Source organism: Camelina sativa, chromosome 16 (genome assembly GCF_030686135.1).
Source record: "Camelina sativa cultivar CO46 ecotype springtype chromosome 16, ASM3068613v1".
Classification (NCBI taxonomy): Eukaryota; Viridiplantae; Streptophyta; class Magnoliopsida; order Brassicales; family Brassicaceae; genus Camelina; species Camelina sativa.
The window spans coordinates 20,761,195-20,778,687 of record NC_141895.1 but is presented as its reverse complement, the minus strand read 5'-3'; the positions used below and the strand labels follow the sequence as shown (position 1 = coordinate 20,778,687).

The 17,493-nt window shown below is 36.7% G+C and overlaps 3 protein-coding genes and 2 pseudogenes across 5 annotated transcripts; 2 read left to right on the top strand and 3 right to left on the bottom strand.

Moving 5' to 3' along the window:
• On the top strand, positions 1–603 carry LOC147925789 (uncharacterized). The gene has a single exon (XM_087492774.1). It carries the CDS (start codon positions 1–3, stop codon positions 601–603), a length of 603 nt encoding a protein of 200 aa, XP_087348900.1.
• A 3,205-nt stretch (positions 604–3,808) lies between these two features.
• Positions 3,809–5,314, bottom strand: LOC104753768 (putative F-box protein At1g70960 pseudogene; annotated as a pseudogene).
• A 1,713-nt stretch (positions 5,315–7,027) lies between these two features.
• LOC104750963 (protein DETOXIFICATION 14) lies at positions 7,028–9,480 on the top strand. 3 transcript variants are annotated; one of them, XM_010472822.2, is made up of 7 exons: positions 7,028–7,498; positions 7,577–8,121; positions 8,205–8,291; positions 8,385–8,441; positions 8,519–8,757; positions 8,841–9,046; positions 9,188–9,480. In XM_010472822.2, exons 2-7 carry the CDS (start codon positions 7,583–7,585, stop codon positions 9,263–9,265), a joined length of 1,206 nt encoding a protein of 401 aa, XP_010471124.2. In that variant the 5' UTR covers positions 7,028–7,498; positions 7,577–7,582; the 3' UTR covers positions 9,266–9,480. The 3 variants fall into 3 exon arrangements, with proteins under 3 accessions (XP_010471124.2, XP_087349452.1, XP_087349451.1); XM_087493326.1 differs by having other exon boundaries at positions 7,092–7,502; XM_087493325.1 differs by having other exon boundaries at positions 7,095–7,485.
• Positions 9,481–9,629: 149 nt separating this feature from the next.
• Positions 9,630–12,088, bottom strand: LOC104750965 (protein DETOXIFICATION 14). Its single transcript, XM_087493323.1, has 7 exons — positions 11,560–12,088; positions 10,935–11,479; positions 10,758–10,844; positions 10,616–10,672; positions 10,286–10,524; positions 9,986–10,191; positions 9,630–9,862 (listed from the first exon to the last, which is right to left on the bottom strand). The coding sequence occupies exons 1-7, from the start codon at positions 11,803–11,805 to the stop codon at positions 9,797–9,799; spliced, it is 1,446 nt and encodes a 481-aa protein (XP_087349449.1). The 5' UTR covers positions 11,806–12,088; the 3' UTR covers positions 9,630–9,796.
• Positions 12,089–14,687: 2,599 nt separating this feature from the next.
• LOC104750959 (ethylene-responsive transcription factor ERF070 pseudogene) lies at positions 14,688–15,564 on the bottom strand (annotated as a pseudogene).
• Positions 15,565–17,493: the final 1,929 nt, after the last annotated feature.

The following is a 17,493-nucleotide window of genomic DNA, read 5'->3' as shown; positions in this document are numbered from 1 at the left end:
ATGGGTTCTTCTGGTAATTTGAATGTTTCAATGAGTAGACCTCCCACTCTGAATCCAATGAATGGTCAACCGCAGTATCAAACTGATCAGTATGAGAATCCATACTATCTCCACAATGCAGATCACGCAAGACTTATTCTTGTTTCTGATCGTCTTGTGACTGCTTCGGATTTTCCTTCTTGGCGACGCTCGATGTGGATGGCTCTTAATGTCATAAATAAGCTTGGATTCATCAATGGTACGATCTCAAAACCTCATGAGGATCACAGAGAGCTTGGTATATGTTCTAGATGCAATGATATAGTCTCCACTTGGTTGATGAATTCGGTTGATAAAACAATAGGCCAGAGTTTGCTTTTTATTCCTACTGCTAAAGGAATTTGGAAGAATATATTGTCTAGATTTAAGCAAGATGATGCGCCTAGGATCTTCTCTATTGAACAGAAGCTTAGTAAGATTGTTCAAGGTTCAATGGATGTGTCTACATACTATACAGCTTTACTTACTTTGTGGGAAGAACATAAGAATTATGTGGAGCTTCCGGACAGTACATGTGGGCGATGTGGATGTGATGCAGCCACCAAATGGGAAAGATTGCAATAGCGAAGTCGAGTGACTAAGTTTTTGATGGGATTGAATGAGAACTATGATCAGACTAGGCGTCATATACTAATGCTTAAGCCTATCCCTACCATCGAAGAAGCTTTTAACATGGTAACACAGGATGAACGACAGATTGTTGTTAAACCAGCTATAGGTGTTAAGAGTGTGGCTTTTCAAAGTGTTGCTACTGTGAATGATGCAAAGAGTGCCTACATTGCTGCTTATAATACTAACAGGCCTATTCAAAAGCCGATTTGTTCTCATTGTGGCAAGGTGGGTCACACTATTCAGAAGTGTTACAAGCTTCATGGTTTTCCACCATGGTACAAGACTGGTTATGCTGGATATAATTACAGACCTCCTACTCAATTTCAGCCACGAATGCCTACAATGCAGTCTCAGCCCAGGATGACACAACAGTCACCTAATGAGATGGTTCTTTATGCCAATTCTATGCAAAAGGCTAATGTAGTGGCTCAGGTCTATAAAGTCATAGATTTAGAATCTAGTGCTGTTTCTATCTCTAGGAATGTCGTTTTTCAAGAAGATGTTTTTCCTTTTAAGACTAGTTCATTATTGTCTTCTGCAGTTGATATGTTTCCCAATTCTATATTACCTTTACCTGTACCATTGCACTTTGTTGAAAGCATGCCTCTTATTAATGAAGATTCTCTAGTTCCTACTGTACCATCTGCACCATCATTAGAGCATGATCATGGTATCATTCCGGCTGAAACTACCACCATTACCCATCATCGCAACCCTCCCTTCTACACCTCCACAACCATCATCTTTTCCTCTTTCCTCTATTTCCTTACCTAAAAGAACTACACCCTATCCTCTTTCTTCTGTTTGCACTCTTGATTGGTATACCCCTTTAGTTCAATCCTACATTCTTTCTTATAGTACTGAAACAGAACCGAAGACTTTCCATCAAGAAGTGGACTAATGCAGCAAATGATGAGCTCTTTGCTCTTGAGCTTAATAAGACCTTTGTTGTTCAGTCTCTTCCTGCAGGAAAGCATGCTATTGGATGCAAATGGGTTTTCACTATCAAGTATAACTCTGATGGCACGATTGAGAGGTATAAAGCACGCCTAGTGGCACAGGGCTTCACTCAGCAGGAAGGCATCAATTACCTTGAAACTTTTTCCCCTGTTGCAAAACTTACAAGTGTTAAGTTGCTTCTTGGTGTTGCCTCTATCAAATGATGGAGTTTGACTCAAAGGGATGTCCCCAATGCTTTTCTCCATGGTGAGTTGGATGAGGAGATATACATGAGTCTTCCTCAAGGCTACACACCTCCACCGGGAGTAGTTCTACCTCCGAACCCGGTATGTCGTTTACTCAAATCGTTATACGGCTTAAATCAGGCCTCAAGACAATGGTATAAACGGTTATCTACTGTTTTCTTGGGCGCCAACTATGTCTAATCTCCTGCTGACAACACCCTTTTCGTTAAAGTCTTTGTGCGTCCATCAGGAACTTTTTCACTTGTTTTAGTTCTTGTTTATGTCGATGACATAATGATCGCGAGTAATGATGATGCTGCCGTAGAGGAATTAAAGATGCTTTTGAAGTCCGAATTCAAGATAAAGGATCTTGGTCCAGCTCGATTTTTTCTAGGCTTAGAAATTTCTAGATCGAGTGAAGGTATCTTTGTTTGTCAGCGCAAATATGCACAGAATCTTCTTGAAGATGCAGGTCTCCTAGGTTGTAAGCCGAGCTCTGTACCAATGGATCCAAACCTACGTCTTACCAAGTATATGGGAAAACTGTTATCTTCTCCTACGTCCTACAGAGAAATTATTGGACGACTTCTTTACCTCATTATCACCAGGCCAGATATCACATATGTCGTACGTCAACTTAGCTAATTTATCTCGGCTCCGACGGATATACATCTTCAAGCAGCACACAAGGTCCTCTGTTATCTCAAGACAAATCCGGGACAGGGTTTGATGTATCCTGCTACTTCAGACCTCTGCTTGAATGGATTCTCTGATGCAGACTATGCAACTTGTAAGGAAACAAGACACTCGATCACAGGTTATTGTGTCTATCTTGGCTCTTCACTCATCTATTGGAAGTCTAAGAAGTAGGTTGTTGTAAGTCAAAGCAGCACTGAATCCGAGTATCGCAGCATGGCACAAGTAACATGTGAGATCGTCTGGTTACAACAGTTACTCAAGGACTTACACATTAAAGAGGTAGCTCCTGCCAAATTGTTCTGTGATAACAAATCAGCTCTACATATTGCCATGAACCCAGTCTTTCATGAACGAACTAAGCATATAGAGGTCGATTGCCATACGTATACGGTCCGTGATCAACTCAAGGCAGGTACTCTTACAGCTCTTCATGTTCCAACCAAGGAACAACATGCAGATATCTTTACCAAGCCTCTCCAACCAGGACCGTTCCATCATCTATTGCAGAAAATGTCGTTGTTAAACCTTTATCTCCCAAACCAGACACTTCGGCGATAAATATTTGGGGGGGGGGGGGGGGGGGGCGTATTAGATAATGAAACACTTGGTATTGCCGGTTATTAAACATTGGTTTAATCCAGTTATCTAGCTGGTGTAATTACTCTAACTATAAAAGACTAATTAGACTGTTAAATCGGGTTAAGCTTTTTGTAACAAACATTTCTTGATTGAATGAGAATCACGTATCTCTCTTCTTCTTCAAGCTTCATCTCTCCTCCGACGTATCACTATTTTCCGGTTAATCGGAATTTATTACATACTTTGATATGTTTTTTTGGTTGTAATTTATTTATTTCGTTTTTGGTTTATATTTTAGTTTAAGTTATTATAAATTATTATTTTTAATAATTATAAAAATATTACAGAAATGAATGAATTAATTGATGTATTAACTTAAGATTTTATGTTCCATTGATTATGTGAATTAATTTGTTAAAATTGAAAATAAAAAGTGATGAGGTGGAGGAAAGAGAAGAGAGAAAAACCAACTTTATAAATATAGATTCAGTACATGAAACCATTATAACTCTTTTTTTTTTTTAAAAACATCAAACATTATAAATCTTATCACAGATAATTTATACTTTAAAAAAAAAACTGAGTGAATAGGTGAGAAAATAATAATAATGAAAACAAAATATATGATTCAATTCATTCGTCAACGTAGCTTACAAATCAATTATAGGGCCGGGGCTATACCCAAACCAAATGTGTTATATAACAAACTTTTATTTCATCAAAAGGCTCACAACGGCCTAAGAAACAGAGTATAAAACGTCACTAACGTAACATTACATCAGGAACTGAACTGCATAAATTAAAGATTAATGAGGCAATATACGTGAAATTACAGTATTATTAATAGTCGAGAGACTAACTTTATTATTTATCATTAAACAAACCAGTTTCGTATACTCAATGGACGACCACCAACTCTTGTTCATTCAGATAAGCATAGGAGTATAACATGATCCAAGTAGAATCGAAGACAATAACCCTTCTCCCCTCATTGAATCTTAAATCTTCTGAGATCTTTTGTCTTTGGATCGTAATAGTAAACACAGAGTGATCTTTTGCCATATTTATATGGCAAATAGTGCTTCATTGAGAAAACAAGTTTCCCTGTTCTGGTGGTACCTCTGAAAAAATACAGCATAGGCTCATCAACTATTTTTTTAAAAAGAGGGATCTCAATGTCGTTTCTTGACCAGGTTCCTGCGACTTCATTTCTAACCCATATGTGAAAGACTTTATCCCAATTCCACTTGTACAAAACGTCACCTGAAAATTGAGAGTCATCCACTAAGGCAACCGCACGATTGTAATTCACCAGTTCCCAACCAAGATCATCCATGCAACCCGACACATCCCAACCATTCTCAATGTTCATCATGTCCTCAGATAACTCAGTGACACTAAACTCTTCAGACCTCACGTTAAACATCATTACCAGACCTCTTCCAGTACTGGACCTAGCTCGATAGTACAAAACTCCCTCTTTGCATAGTCCTTGCGCAGTAGGAGTTGGAGAATGCTGATGCTCACATGTGATCAGTCTCCAAGCTGCTTCGTTCGTTCCTATCGTGAAAATATGTTGCTCATCCTTGGTTACTTCTGCTATGCATAACACCTTGTACACATCCGTGAGTTCATCGTATCCGAAGAAAAACATTAGGGCTGCGCTTTTGTTAGGCAGTGGGATCTCAGCTAAATGCTTATCCTTGTTCGTACCCGGATTGAAAATCATAAATTATGTCTTTAAACGAAGACATATCAAACCTCGGACGGGTGAAGAAGCCACGTATCCTGGGTCTGGAGAAAGAAGCACTTGTTGCTGACCAGAAGACAAAAATGGTTCCTCTTCTTGATAAACAGACTGAAACAACACTTCACTTATGTTTCTGGATGTCCTGGTTATTTGATATTGATAGACCACGAAGAACAATTGAGGCTTTGTCGTCGATCGGCTCAAGTAAACATCTATGAACTCTTTTGTGCGGATAAGAGAAGCCAAGTTCCTTGATGTGCATATGCATTTCATCAAGGTTTTCAGAGGCAAACTTGACACTTGACAGTATCTCCGTTTGTATCTCTAAAGGAAGTGCTTCGAAACTTGTCTCAATCACAGCCATTTCTCTTCTTTTGCTTTGATCAAAATGCTCCATTTCTCTCTTCTTCTCTAGACTCTAATGATAATATGTGCCTGGTGACAAAAAAAGACACATGTATGTGATGTATTTATAGAGGATTCTGATCAAAACTTTGTTACCAACGTTGTGAGAGGGTGACTTTAGTTTAACTTGTTGATTAAGTTTGATTTCATTGCTTTACATCTAAAAAAAAAAAAAAAGAGAGAAGTATTAGTAGTTCCACACGTTAAATTCTTACTAAAATTATTAGCCAATTAGAACAGAGTTTGTTTCATCCTACACGGTTTTAGTTGTTTAGTTCTCTGAATACAATTGAATCACACGTCAAAACATTAATAATCAAGTTATCATCTAAAAAAAAAGGTTTTCACTTTAATTTGTTTTGTACACAATTGCAAGAAAAAGAAAGGTGACACAACTCAAAACTTACTCATTTTTATGACTAAATTAACAAGAGATGTTTTGGTGTTAAGCATGACTTGAAAGATTTTCTTTCATCGTACATTTTAAAATCAGTTAAAATTATAAAAAACACGTTTTAACCCTTTTAAAGATTTTCAATTTTCATTACACAATTGTTCAAAGGGAGGTTTACACGCATATAAACTTACTTGCCAATTTCATTAAATTTCATTAAATTTCTTTTTTTTAATCTACTCCTGTTATGATTTAAAATTTAAAATTTAAAAATTCCCAATTAATCAAAGGGTTGGTAAGAAAATCCTTGAGAGCATCAAAATGGTAAAAATATCCATAACTGGTATATTATTTTAGTTAGGGGTTATAAGTACACCTTTTTTAACACAAATTATAAGTACACCTAACAAATATAAATATTATGTAATAATTTAAAATCATTAAACAATATACATATCAAATTATAGTCAAAACATAGATTTTAAGGTAACTAAATGGTAGAAAATAAATTTACGCCAACTAGTATTTTCGTTAAATGATTTTAAGGAAATGTAAAAAGAAAAAATAGATGAAACTAAGAGATGGAAAAAGGGAAAAAGGTCGATTTTCAACATGTACAATTTTAAAATTTTCAATTATACTTGTACAAACACACAATGCCAGTTTATACCCAAACTTAAACAAAATTCAAATTTTATACGCAAATATAATAAATCTACCGATTTCTGAATCCAAATTTATAGATGTTAGTCAACAATAACGGACGGTGACTTAGATAACACGTGTTTAGTGGGATGACATCGGTTTCTTAAAACGACGTCGTTTTAACTTTTTGATTTCAATTTATAAAAAAAAATATTGTAACAATCTAGCTCAAACTAGTGATTTTTTATTTATGTACATTAGTCTTTATCACTTGATTCAACGACTATATTCAAAACAACTTGATATATACTTTTATGTTTATAAATAATAACCTCTAATATTTCTATAGAAATCCCAAAATTAAGTTTTTTTTTTAGTTTCATTTTAACAGCATCAAGTTCATCCTTAGACCCTCAACCAAACAGTCCACATCACTCACTATTTCAAACAGAATAATCATAATTTGAAATTAACAAATCTCCCAAAATTCCAATATTTTAACAGATCTTCTAAAATTGTAAATTTTAACTTTTAAAGACAAATGTATATTTTGGTAGATTCAATATAACGTTGTACGTTCTTTACTCTTTAGAATGGTACCACACTAGAGGTCAAAAAAAAAAAAAGAATGGTACCACTAAGTTATTTATTGAGAATAACATTTATGGCTATGATAGGAGACATGTGTACGTATAGGCAGCATCAGCATCTCATCTCATCGGTTCGTGAATTTCTTAAAATGAAAAATATTTAATATAGAAGCAAAAGTAACCATTACAAAAGGGACACATGGAAGAAGAGTTTCTGTTCTTTCTATCTACATACCCTGGTTGGAGAAGCTTAAACAAAATCACATAAACTAAACGTTCAATAACAGTATAAATCATAGGACTTATACTTAATGGAGATGAAGGAGATTGATTCGGAGAGGAAGAAGCAGAAAGAAATGGATTCTGATGAGGAGGGACGCTTTCTCGTGGTGAGCGACAGAGAAGAAGTAAACAAGAAAGATGTGTTTCTTAAGGAGATGACGAGGATTGGTTACATCGCTGGTCCGATGATTGCGATCAACTCGTCTATGTACGTTCTTCTTGCTATATCGATGATGATGGTTGGTCATCTCAGTGAGCTTTTCCTCTCTAGCACAGCCATTGCCATTTCTTTCTGTAACGTCACAGGTTCAGCGTCATCGTATGTTTCTTTCTTGATTCATCTCTCCTTTAAGCTTCAAGAATTAGCAAATTTTGATTGTTGTATGTAACCACACAGTTTGGAATGGCTAGTGCATTGGAGACTTTAAGTGGTCAAGCTCATGGAGCTAAACAATTCGAGAAGCTTGGAGTCCACACTTACACAGGGATCTTCTCTCTGTATCTTATGTGTATTCCTTTGTCTGTGCTATGGAGTTACATGGGTGATATACTCTTTCTTACTGGACAAGACCCTCTGGTTTCCCAAGAAGCTGGAAAGTTTGCAACTTGGCTTATACCTGCGCTCTTTGCTTACGCTACTTTACAGCCGCTTATTCGGTTTTTCCAAGCGCAGAGTCTGATTTTGCCTATGATTATGAGCTCAATATCTTCTCTTTGTGTCCACGTTGTCCTCTGCTGGAGCTTGGTCTTTAAGTTTGGGCTTGGGAGCCTAGGTGCAGCCATTGCGGTCGGGGTTTCTTATTGGTTAAACGTGACTGTTCTTGGATTGTACATGACGTTTTCTTCCAGCTGTAGCAAGAGTCGTGCACACATATCCATGAGTATGTTTAAAGGAATGGGAGAGTTTTTCCGTTTTGGAATCCCATCTGCTTCTATGATTTGGTAATCTAAATTTCTCTTCAAGCTTCGTTTGGTTTACCTAGTCACAGAGTAGTTGACATTTGACTCGACTTGCATTAAATTAGCCTTGAGTTGTGGTCATTCGAATTTCTGCTCTTACTCTCTGGGATCTTACCAAATCCAAAGCTAGAAGCCTCTGTTCTCTCTGTCTGGTACGTTCCTTTTATCTTCTAAAGCTTTAGAGTTGTGGAATGGTTTACTTATCATATACAACTGATCAGTTGCTTTCTTCTTTGTTGAAACAGTCTATCAACAACTGTCATCCTATACCAAATAGCAGAGAGTATCGGAGCAGCAGCAAGGTTTGTTGTTGCAGTACAAGATTTACAAACTGAGAGCTATCTATCAATCTATCTAAAACCTATCTCTGTTGTTGCAGTACAAGAGTAGCAAACGAATTAGGAGCTGGAAACTCAAAACAAGCTCAAATAGCTGTGTACACAGTCATGGTCATTACAATTGTAGAATCATTGATGGTGAGCGCAATGGTTTTTGGCGCAAGAAACGTATTTGGTTACCTATTCAGCGCTGAAGCTGAAGTTGTGGATTATGTAAGATCAATGGCTCTACTGGTTGCTTTTACGGTCATATTCGATGCCCTTCACGCGGTTCTTGCGGGTTAGATTCTCCTTCTTTAGTTTCAAAATTATTAAGAGACTAACACTTAAGGATTGATAAATAGTGTAATGGAAACGTAACAGGTGTGGCTAGAGGATCAGGGAGGCAAGATATAGGGGCTTATGTAAACCTAGCAGCATACTATCTCTGCGGCATACCAACTGCTGTTTTATTAGCTTTTAGGTTTAAAATGGGAGGAAGAGGGCTCTGGATTGGGATCACGGTTGGGTCCTTCGTACAAGCTGTGTTGCTCGGTCTTGTCGTCATCTTCACCAACTGGAAACAACAGGTTAGTAAAGTGAAAGTGAGATTGGTGTCCTTTTAATTTCTGGTTTTATGGTCTAGTTGGGAGACAAATCGATTAGTGGATTTGAGAAAGTGAAAGTGATATATATGGCGGCTATTTGATGTTTATGAATGATATGGGCAGACGAGAAAGGCGAGAGAAAGGCTGATGGTTGAGGTGTTTGAAGGTGAAGAAAACGAAGAACATAAAGAGTTCAGCTAAACCAAGAGACTGTCAATCACGTTTACAGGAGTTGTGGCATTCTATTGTCCACACACATATTGATTTGGCCTTCTCCCTTATAATCAGGATGATAAACAGTAATCATGCTGTGATATTATGAACAGTTTAAGAAAATTCTACGGATTTGCTTATAAGAAATATGACTAGTACACAATTTGGAACTCGTGGATTCATAAAACCTTACTTTTAGTTTCCATCTTTTGTTCCTTGTCTGTATATATCATCCATACGAATTTATATATCCTCTGCCGATTGTGTAATGTAAAACTACAGCAAAAGCTGTGATCAGTGGCTGCTCTTTCCTCTAAAATACTAATAGAAACTAAGAAAAAATTTGAGTCTGTTGAAGGAAAAAATAAACGTTTTATCAGCAGGACTAGAAGATCCGACACGCTAAATTCCAAAAGTATTGCGGTAACGGGACAACAACACTAGATTTCGAATTAAAAGAGCAACACAACATTTAACGGCGACCGTAATTGGCGTCTCTTGATTTAGCTCCTCATCTCTTCATGTTCTTTCACTTTCTTCATCTTCAAACTCCTCACACATCAGTCTTTTTCTGGCCTTTTTCGACTGCACATACAGTTTATAGATATCACTTTCACTTTCTCAAATTCTCATTAAGTAATTTTTTCACTCAATATTTAGCCCTAAAACCAAGAAATTAAAAAAGGACATCACTCTGACTTTACTAACCTCTTGTTTCCAGTTGGTGAGGATAACAATAAGACTGAGCAAAAAAGCTTGAACAAAAGAACCAACAGTGATCCCAATCCAGAGTCCTCTTCCTCTCAATTTAAACCGAAAAGCTAATATGATAGCAGTTGGTATGCCACAGAGATAGTATGCAGCTAGGTTTGCATAAGCCCCTATATCTTGCCTCCCTGATCCTCTAGCCACACCTGCAGTTTTCAATCCCCTTAACTAACACATATTATTAAATCCTTAAATGACTCTCTTCTTTGCTTGTAAATTACAGAAAAGAGATCATCTAACCCGAGAGAACCCCGTGAAGGGCATCGAATATGACTGATAAAGCAACCAGTGGAGCCATTGATCTTACATAAGCCACAACCTCTGTTTCAGAGCTGAACAGGTAACCAAATACGTCTCTTGTACCAAAAACTGTTGCGCTCACCATCATTGATTCTACACATGTAATGACCATCACTGTCTTCACAGCTATTCGAGCTTGTTTCGGATTACCAGCTCCTAATTCGTTTGCAACTCTTGTACTACAACAACAACGACAACAACAAGAACAGAGAGATGTTTTAGATATAGATACCTCCCATTTTGCAAATCTTGAACTACAACAACAAAAACCTTGCTGCTGCGCCGAGACTCTCTGCTATTTGGTACACAATGACAGTTGTTGATAGACTGGTAAACAAAAAAAGAAAGCAACTGAGTTACGTTGTATGTATATGATAATAGTCCGTTCTTTAGAAAATAAAAAGGAACATACCAGACAGACAGGACAGAGGCTTCTAGCTTCGGATTTGGTAAGATTCCAGAGAGTAAGACTAGGAATTCGAATGACCACCACTCGAGGCTATATCCGCACCAAAAGATTCAAGACAAGTCAAATGTCAACAACTCTGTGACTAAACCATAAAGAGTCCTGAAGAGATATTTCTATTACCAAATCATAGATGCAGATGGGATCCCAAACCGGAAAAACTCTCCCATTCCTTTAAACAAACTCATGGAGATGGGTGCACGGCTCTCGCTACAGCTGGAGGAAAACGTCATGTACAAGCCAAGCACAGTCACGTTTAACCAGTAAGCAACACCGATAGCGATAGCTGCACCGAGGTTCCCAAGCCCAAACTTAAAGGCCAAGCTCCAGCAGAGGACAACGTGGACACAGACAGCAGAGATTGAGCTCATAACCAATGGCAAAATCAGACTCTGCGCTTGGAAAAACCGAACAAGCGGCTGCAAAGTAGCGTAAGCAAAGAGGGCAGGTATGAGCCAAGTTGCAAATTTCCCAGCTTCTTTAGCAACCAGAGGATCTTGTCCAGTGAGAGAGAGTATATCACCCATGTAACTCCATAGCACAGACAAAGGAACACACACGATGTACAAAGAGAAGATCCCTGTGTAAGTGTGTACTCCAAGCTTCTCAAATTGCCTAGCTCCATTAGCTTGACCACATAAAGTCTCCAACGCACTAGCCAATCCAAACTGTGTGATCACAAACAATGACAATTTATAATCTTGAAGCTTACAGGAAAGAGATAAGAGAGAGGAAGAAAGAGACATACGATGACGCTGAAACCTGTGACGTTACAGAAAGAAATGGCAATGGCGGTGCTTGAGAGATAAAGCTCACCGAGATGACCAACCATCATTATGGATATCACAAGAAGAACGTACATAGACGAGTTGATCGCAATCATAGGAGCAGCGATGTAAGCAAGCCTCTTCATCTCCTTAAGAAACACATCTTTCTTGTTTACTTCTTCTTCTCTGTGGCTCACCACGAGCAAACCCTCCTCAGACGAATCCATTTCTTTTTGCTTCTTCCCTGAGCTCTTCAACCTCTTGTCTCTGGAATTTAACTAGCTTAGTGGCGTATACAGAAAATATACAAGGTTTTTTTTTTTATATAAAAAAATTGGTCCCCTGGCCACCGCCCCTCTCAGCCAGTATGAGCCGGACCTGTCCTCAAATAGTCAGAGGGGTTGGTAAGAAATGAGTATTATTTAACTTTAGTGTTGATTAGGTTTGGTTATGTCTTCGTGACTTGGGTTGGTCTCATTCTCCTCGTGTTTCCACACTCTTCTTATCGTTGTCAAAGATGTCTATATCTGTGTTTGCTTCTTTTAATAAAACTAGGTTAACACCCGCGCAATGCCGCGGGATATTTTTTAAAAATAATATTTGAATTTTATTCATATCAAAAAATTAACTTAAAAAAACTAATCTTATGTAGCTTAAATCATGCTTTGTTACACATGCTTTCTTCTAAAAAAGCAAGAGGATTAGTGATCAAAAGATTAGTGATCAAAATCAAACCAAAATATTACAACCAAATCCAAGGCAACATTCGCCTCTATAAAATTGGACCAAAAGCAAATGCAATGGTTGATTAAGTACAACCCTGGAACACTAGCGGAACCAACGCTACTTAATCGATGACCATTGCATTTTTTAACCACGACGAGATAGATAACACACCACAACTCGGAGTGAAATCATCTCTTAAACCACCTAAATTAACCTAATGACTCGAAGCAAATACTAGCACAGAGAATGCCAAAACTAATATTGAATATCAAATCAAATCCAAGCTATGGGATCCTCATGATCAGCATGTAGAACTTGTCCCAATAGCATCAACACCCAAAAGCGTATCCTCAGAAAAGTTTGGAATTCCTGGCTTTCAATGTTCCGGTCCTAAACCTAAAACGGACAATACATCCGACTGAACCGACCAAGAGACACGAAAACAATCCGCAAGAGCTAAGCTTTTCCGTACTAATCCTACAAGACCAGAATGCTAAACGATTCGAGATAAGCGATTGAAGCACATATTAGCATATCATCACCTCACGGTGCGTATCCGGATTGGCCAAGCTGCTTCGTTGTCTCGTTTCTTGGTCAGAATGACAACGGAAGTTGAGGAAGCTCTCATGAGGACGTCGGCTTTGTGGAAGTCCGCAAATCTCGGCTACCGACACACCTTGAAGCCTTCCCAACAACCTGAAGACACTAAGACCCGACTCGACCATGAACCTCCGAGCAGCTGACGTCTTCGGCGAAAGGATAGAGGAAAACAGAGGAATGTCGCGATCCAAAACTCAGATCGGATTCCCCGAAACTGCAAGGAAGGACGCCCAAAGCAGCTACGAGCCACCACCAGTCACCGGAGAGGAAGGCGAGCCGAGATCTCATCGTCCGCCACACCGGAGAGGATGAGCTGGGTTACCTACTACTACGACTAAGCGACAAAAGAAGAGGAAAACAGAGCCCTCTCACACCGCCGGCGAAAGCCTAGGGCGGCGGAGAGGCAAACGGACACGGCGGCGGCGGAGAGGCAAACGGACACGGCGGCGGCGACGCTGTAGATCTAGGGTTTTACTAGAGAAGAGAAAAGTCGAGGACTTTGTAGATAATTATCAGATAGAGATCTTCTGTGCCTTTTTTTCTTTTCTCTTTTGGAATTAGTGTTTGTCGTCTGTGTACCATTTTGGAAATTAGTGTCTGACGTCTGTGTCGTCTCATATCATTTTACAAAATCACTTCTTTTTTGTACCCTTTATTAACAATAGCACAACATCTTGGGTATAGAAACTAACTAGGTTTCTACAATAAATTTGTTTGATGGGGAAACAAATTCTAAGAAATATTCTCTCAAAGAAACTCGATTCAAGCTCAAGAACAAAAGGGATTTAGATCTCTTCGGAAAACAAATTAGGGTTTTGCCCAAGAACAATGAAGATAAGTTGCTATTGTATTAATTGTTGGATGATTTACAATGGATAAGTCTCCCCTTATTTATAATTTTCGTTAGATTACAGAGAATATCAACTTTCCTTATCTTGGTTCAAGTTATAAGGAAAGTTGCAGGACGAATTGGAAGTCGGTTCTCTATCTTCGGAATTGGGCCTCCTTGTCCGTACAGGCCTCAAATAAACCATCTGGATTAGAGTTGAACTGGATTCTCGGTTAAGTAATCGATTTATCTTTCTGGTTTAGATTGGTATGTTGGGGGTGCTAAATCCCGCACCAACATTAGGGAAAAAAACAGCAACTAGTAACAGCTTCTTATGCATTTTTTCGTTAGATACCCCAAAGAGCTGTATAGCATGTATCGTTGATACTTTTCTTAATACAAGAACTAAAAGATGGAATGAAAGTTCCTTAATCTAGTGAAGCCACTAATCCGTTAAATACAATGTCTGTAATATGTGGTGGTGTTGAAGTGTACGTATTATTATCACTATAATTGAGGTTTAGTGTAGTTCGATTACGAATTTGATTCAGAAATGGTTTACAAAATAGTAAACAGTAAGAAATTAATTGGGTCAAAACATATACCGCATGTTTCGGTTAAGAATTTATAAAGAAAATATAATTTACCAACTAGTAAATTGGTGAATTTGAGTTTGGCACATTAGTCTCCACTTCTCAAGTTATTTATTTTATTTTCTGAGTTCATCCATAGTGCCAAAAATATATACAGAGAAACAGAGGACCTCATATCACGAAGATGCCTCATGTCCTCACTGATTTGATACGGAGTTATTTTTGCATAATTAAAGTGATCATAATAATGGTCCACTCTTGAACAGCTAAATTGACTAAATCACTCTTGGTTCAAACTTGATCCTAAAATTATAAACCGAAACATTTGGTACATGTTTGGTTTGATCAAACCATCATCAAATTCAAATTTTATATCTCAGATTATTTATTTATTTTATTCAAATCAGTCCATAAAATGCCAACAAATATATACATTACAACAACAGAGAAGCAGAAACAGAGAACCTCTCACTCATCATATCACATTACAAACACAACATCAGGAGGACGACGACGAAGATGAATTTACAAAAGACGAGACAAAGCTTAAAAAAAAAAAAAAAAAAAAAAAAAACTAAAACAAAAGCCAACCTTCACGCGCCTCTAGCAACGTCGGATTACTCCTCCTCCAACCACCTCTTGATTCTCCGCCGGAAAACCAAAATTAGTCGGCGCGTGAGGTCCAATCAGCTGAATCGCAGCGTTATCGTAAGCAAGAGCAGCTTCTTCCGCAGTGTTGAAAGTACCCAGCCACAGACGATCTCCTCTTCGTCCTTTGTTACGAGCTCCTCCTCCTCCACCTCGACCACATCTGATCTCCGCCACCCATTTCCCCACGGTCTCTGCCTCACTCCGCGATACTTCTTCCTCTCCTTCGTCTTCTCCGCCGCGAGAAATTCAGCCGGGATCCTGATTTTGAACCGTGTTTTGCAGACGGCGAGTTTATCATCGGCGGAATCGGGAGGATCGATTACGATCTCCTTGACGAGACGCTTACCACGGCGGCGAGTGGTTTGGGATCCTCCTCCTCCAAGATTCTCCGTCTCTTCTTCGTCGCTTGAAGAATCGGTGCTTCGGCGTCGGTGAAAGAGATTCTGATGATACGCTTCATAGTGGATTTGGGGGAATTAGGGTTTCGTCTTCGTCTCCCCTAAAAAGGGAAGGCATTTCTCTCTCTCTCACTCTCTCTCTCTCTCTCCGCTTTGGGAATTTGTGAACAAAAATTATATTCCCACCGAATATGTTTTTATTCTTTCAGAATCTCTTTTTTGAATTTTTTCTGATGCTTCATTTTTTTTTGTATCTATAGTACATTATCTCCATATATTAATAAATTTTAAAGTTTTAGAATTGAAATTTTAATATTTAGATTTATTAAAAAAATTACAATTACTATTGCTAAATTCAGCTATACACAAGATATACATAAATTAAAATATATGATTAATGACATCAATTATCGTATTTTAAAAGCTTATAAGACTATAAAAATGATGCATATTTTAAAATTGAAAATGGTAAAAAAATACTGCCTATTTTTATGACATGTTAGTAGAGTATATACTACAACATTATAATTTGATTTTATAAAGATGAACTCCATGTGAAAATATAATTAAAAATCTCATATGTTAGGTGCACAAAAAAAAAATCTCATATGTTAATATATCAACTTATGTATATATATATATATATATATATGTAAATTTTGATAATTATTAATTTATTTTATTAATGGGACTATGTTTTTTTTAGATATGGATTTTTAAAAAATTATTGTCTTATTATTTTATCGAAAACAAATATTAATAATCAAATAAATTATTAATAACAATCACAATGACCATCAAAGACTTATCCAAAACTAACAATAAATGTTAAAATTCACAAACAATTGATAAATACACTAGATTAAAAAAATGGTGTAATTGTTAAAGTTTGTGCTTTTGTAAGAGAATTGACATATTATATGACTCATATTCACTTGTATTATACGCTTTGAATTCATACATATGAAAAATTAAATATTGTAAGAAATTTGAAAGATTTTGACTTAGTAATCTAGACTAAAAGACGGTTCATGATCATATTTTTTATCTTGTATTTCACACAAATGTATCAATCAAAGAAGTAGAAGATGTTAAGTAAAGCTAGTATCTTTATTTCCTTCCACTTTATAGTAGGATTAGTTATATACAAAAGATTACGATAGATACTAATGTGAGCTATAAATTTACTAATCATCAAATTTTCCTTAGTATTTATCATCAACATTCAGCTATGACTTATGACGTATTAAACCATTTGGTAAATAATGTCATCAGGTTTGTATCTAATTCAAATTATTATATATTTGTAGTGGTAAAAAAACATGAATATATGTAATTGCAAGCATTAGTCGAAAATCATATATCATTTTAATTTTTGATATTTATTTATATATTTTTTTCTTTTATAATTTTACATAATTATATGAATTTAAGAAACATCATCAAATCCAAACATACCAATAAATGTATAAATGATATGAACAAAAACTGAACAAAATTCCAAGCAAAAATATTATTTTCTAGTGTCTATTTTTAACTTTTGAGGTGAAAAAGATAAAGTCTCATATCCATTTTATAGAATTAAGGAGACGAATAACGTTAGTAGAAAATTAGTTCTGTCCTAGATATGAGTTAAATTAAAGATTATCATGCTGTGTTGCTATTTCGGACAAAAATAGTAAAATGTCAGGAATTATCATAAATAATAAATTGAAAATTTAAGAATTAACATGATAAAGTCAAGCAGGAATTTGTTCTAATACTCATATTATAATTAATAAATCAAAAAATTAAGAATTAAAATGATAAAATCAAGCAGGAAATTAAAATTAATATTCATAAAAATATATATATTCATTCTTCCAATTTTTGAAAAGAACCACGATAATTCTAGCAATTTTTGTGGAAAAAAATTTAATTTGGTTTATAAAAAGAGTGATTTGGGCTGAATCTCGTATGGGCCTCTTTTTTTACTTTTCTCTCCAAATATTCATCCTTTGCAGGGGATTTAACGATGTAGTAAGAAGCGGGAAATTAGGAAGTTGAAAACTTTAATCACACCGAAGAGAAAGTGCAGAAACATGAACAATGCTCTTGCCTTCCGTTTCGGTTTTATAT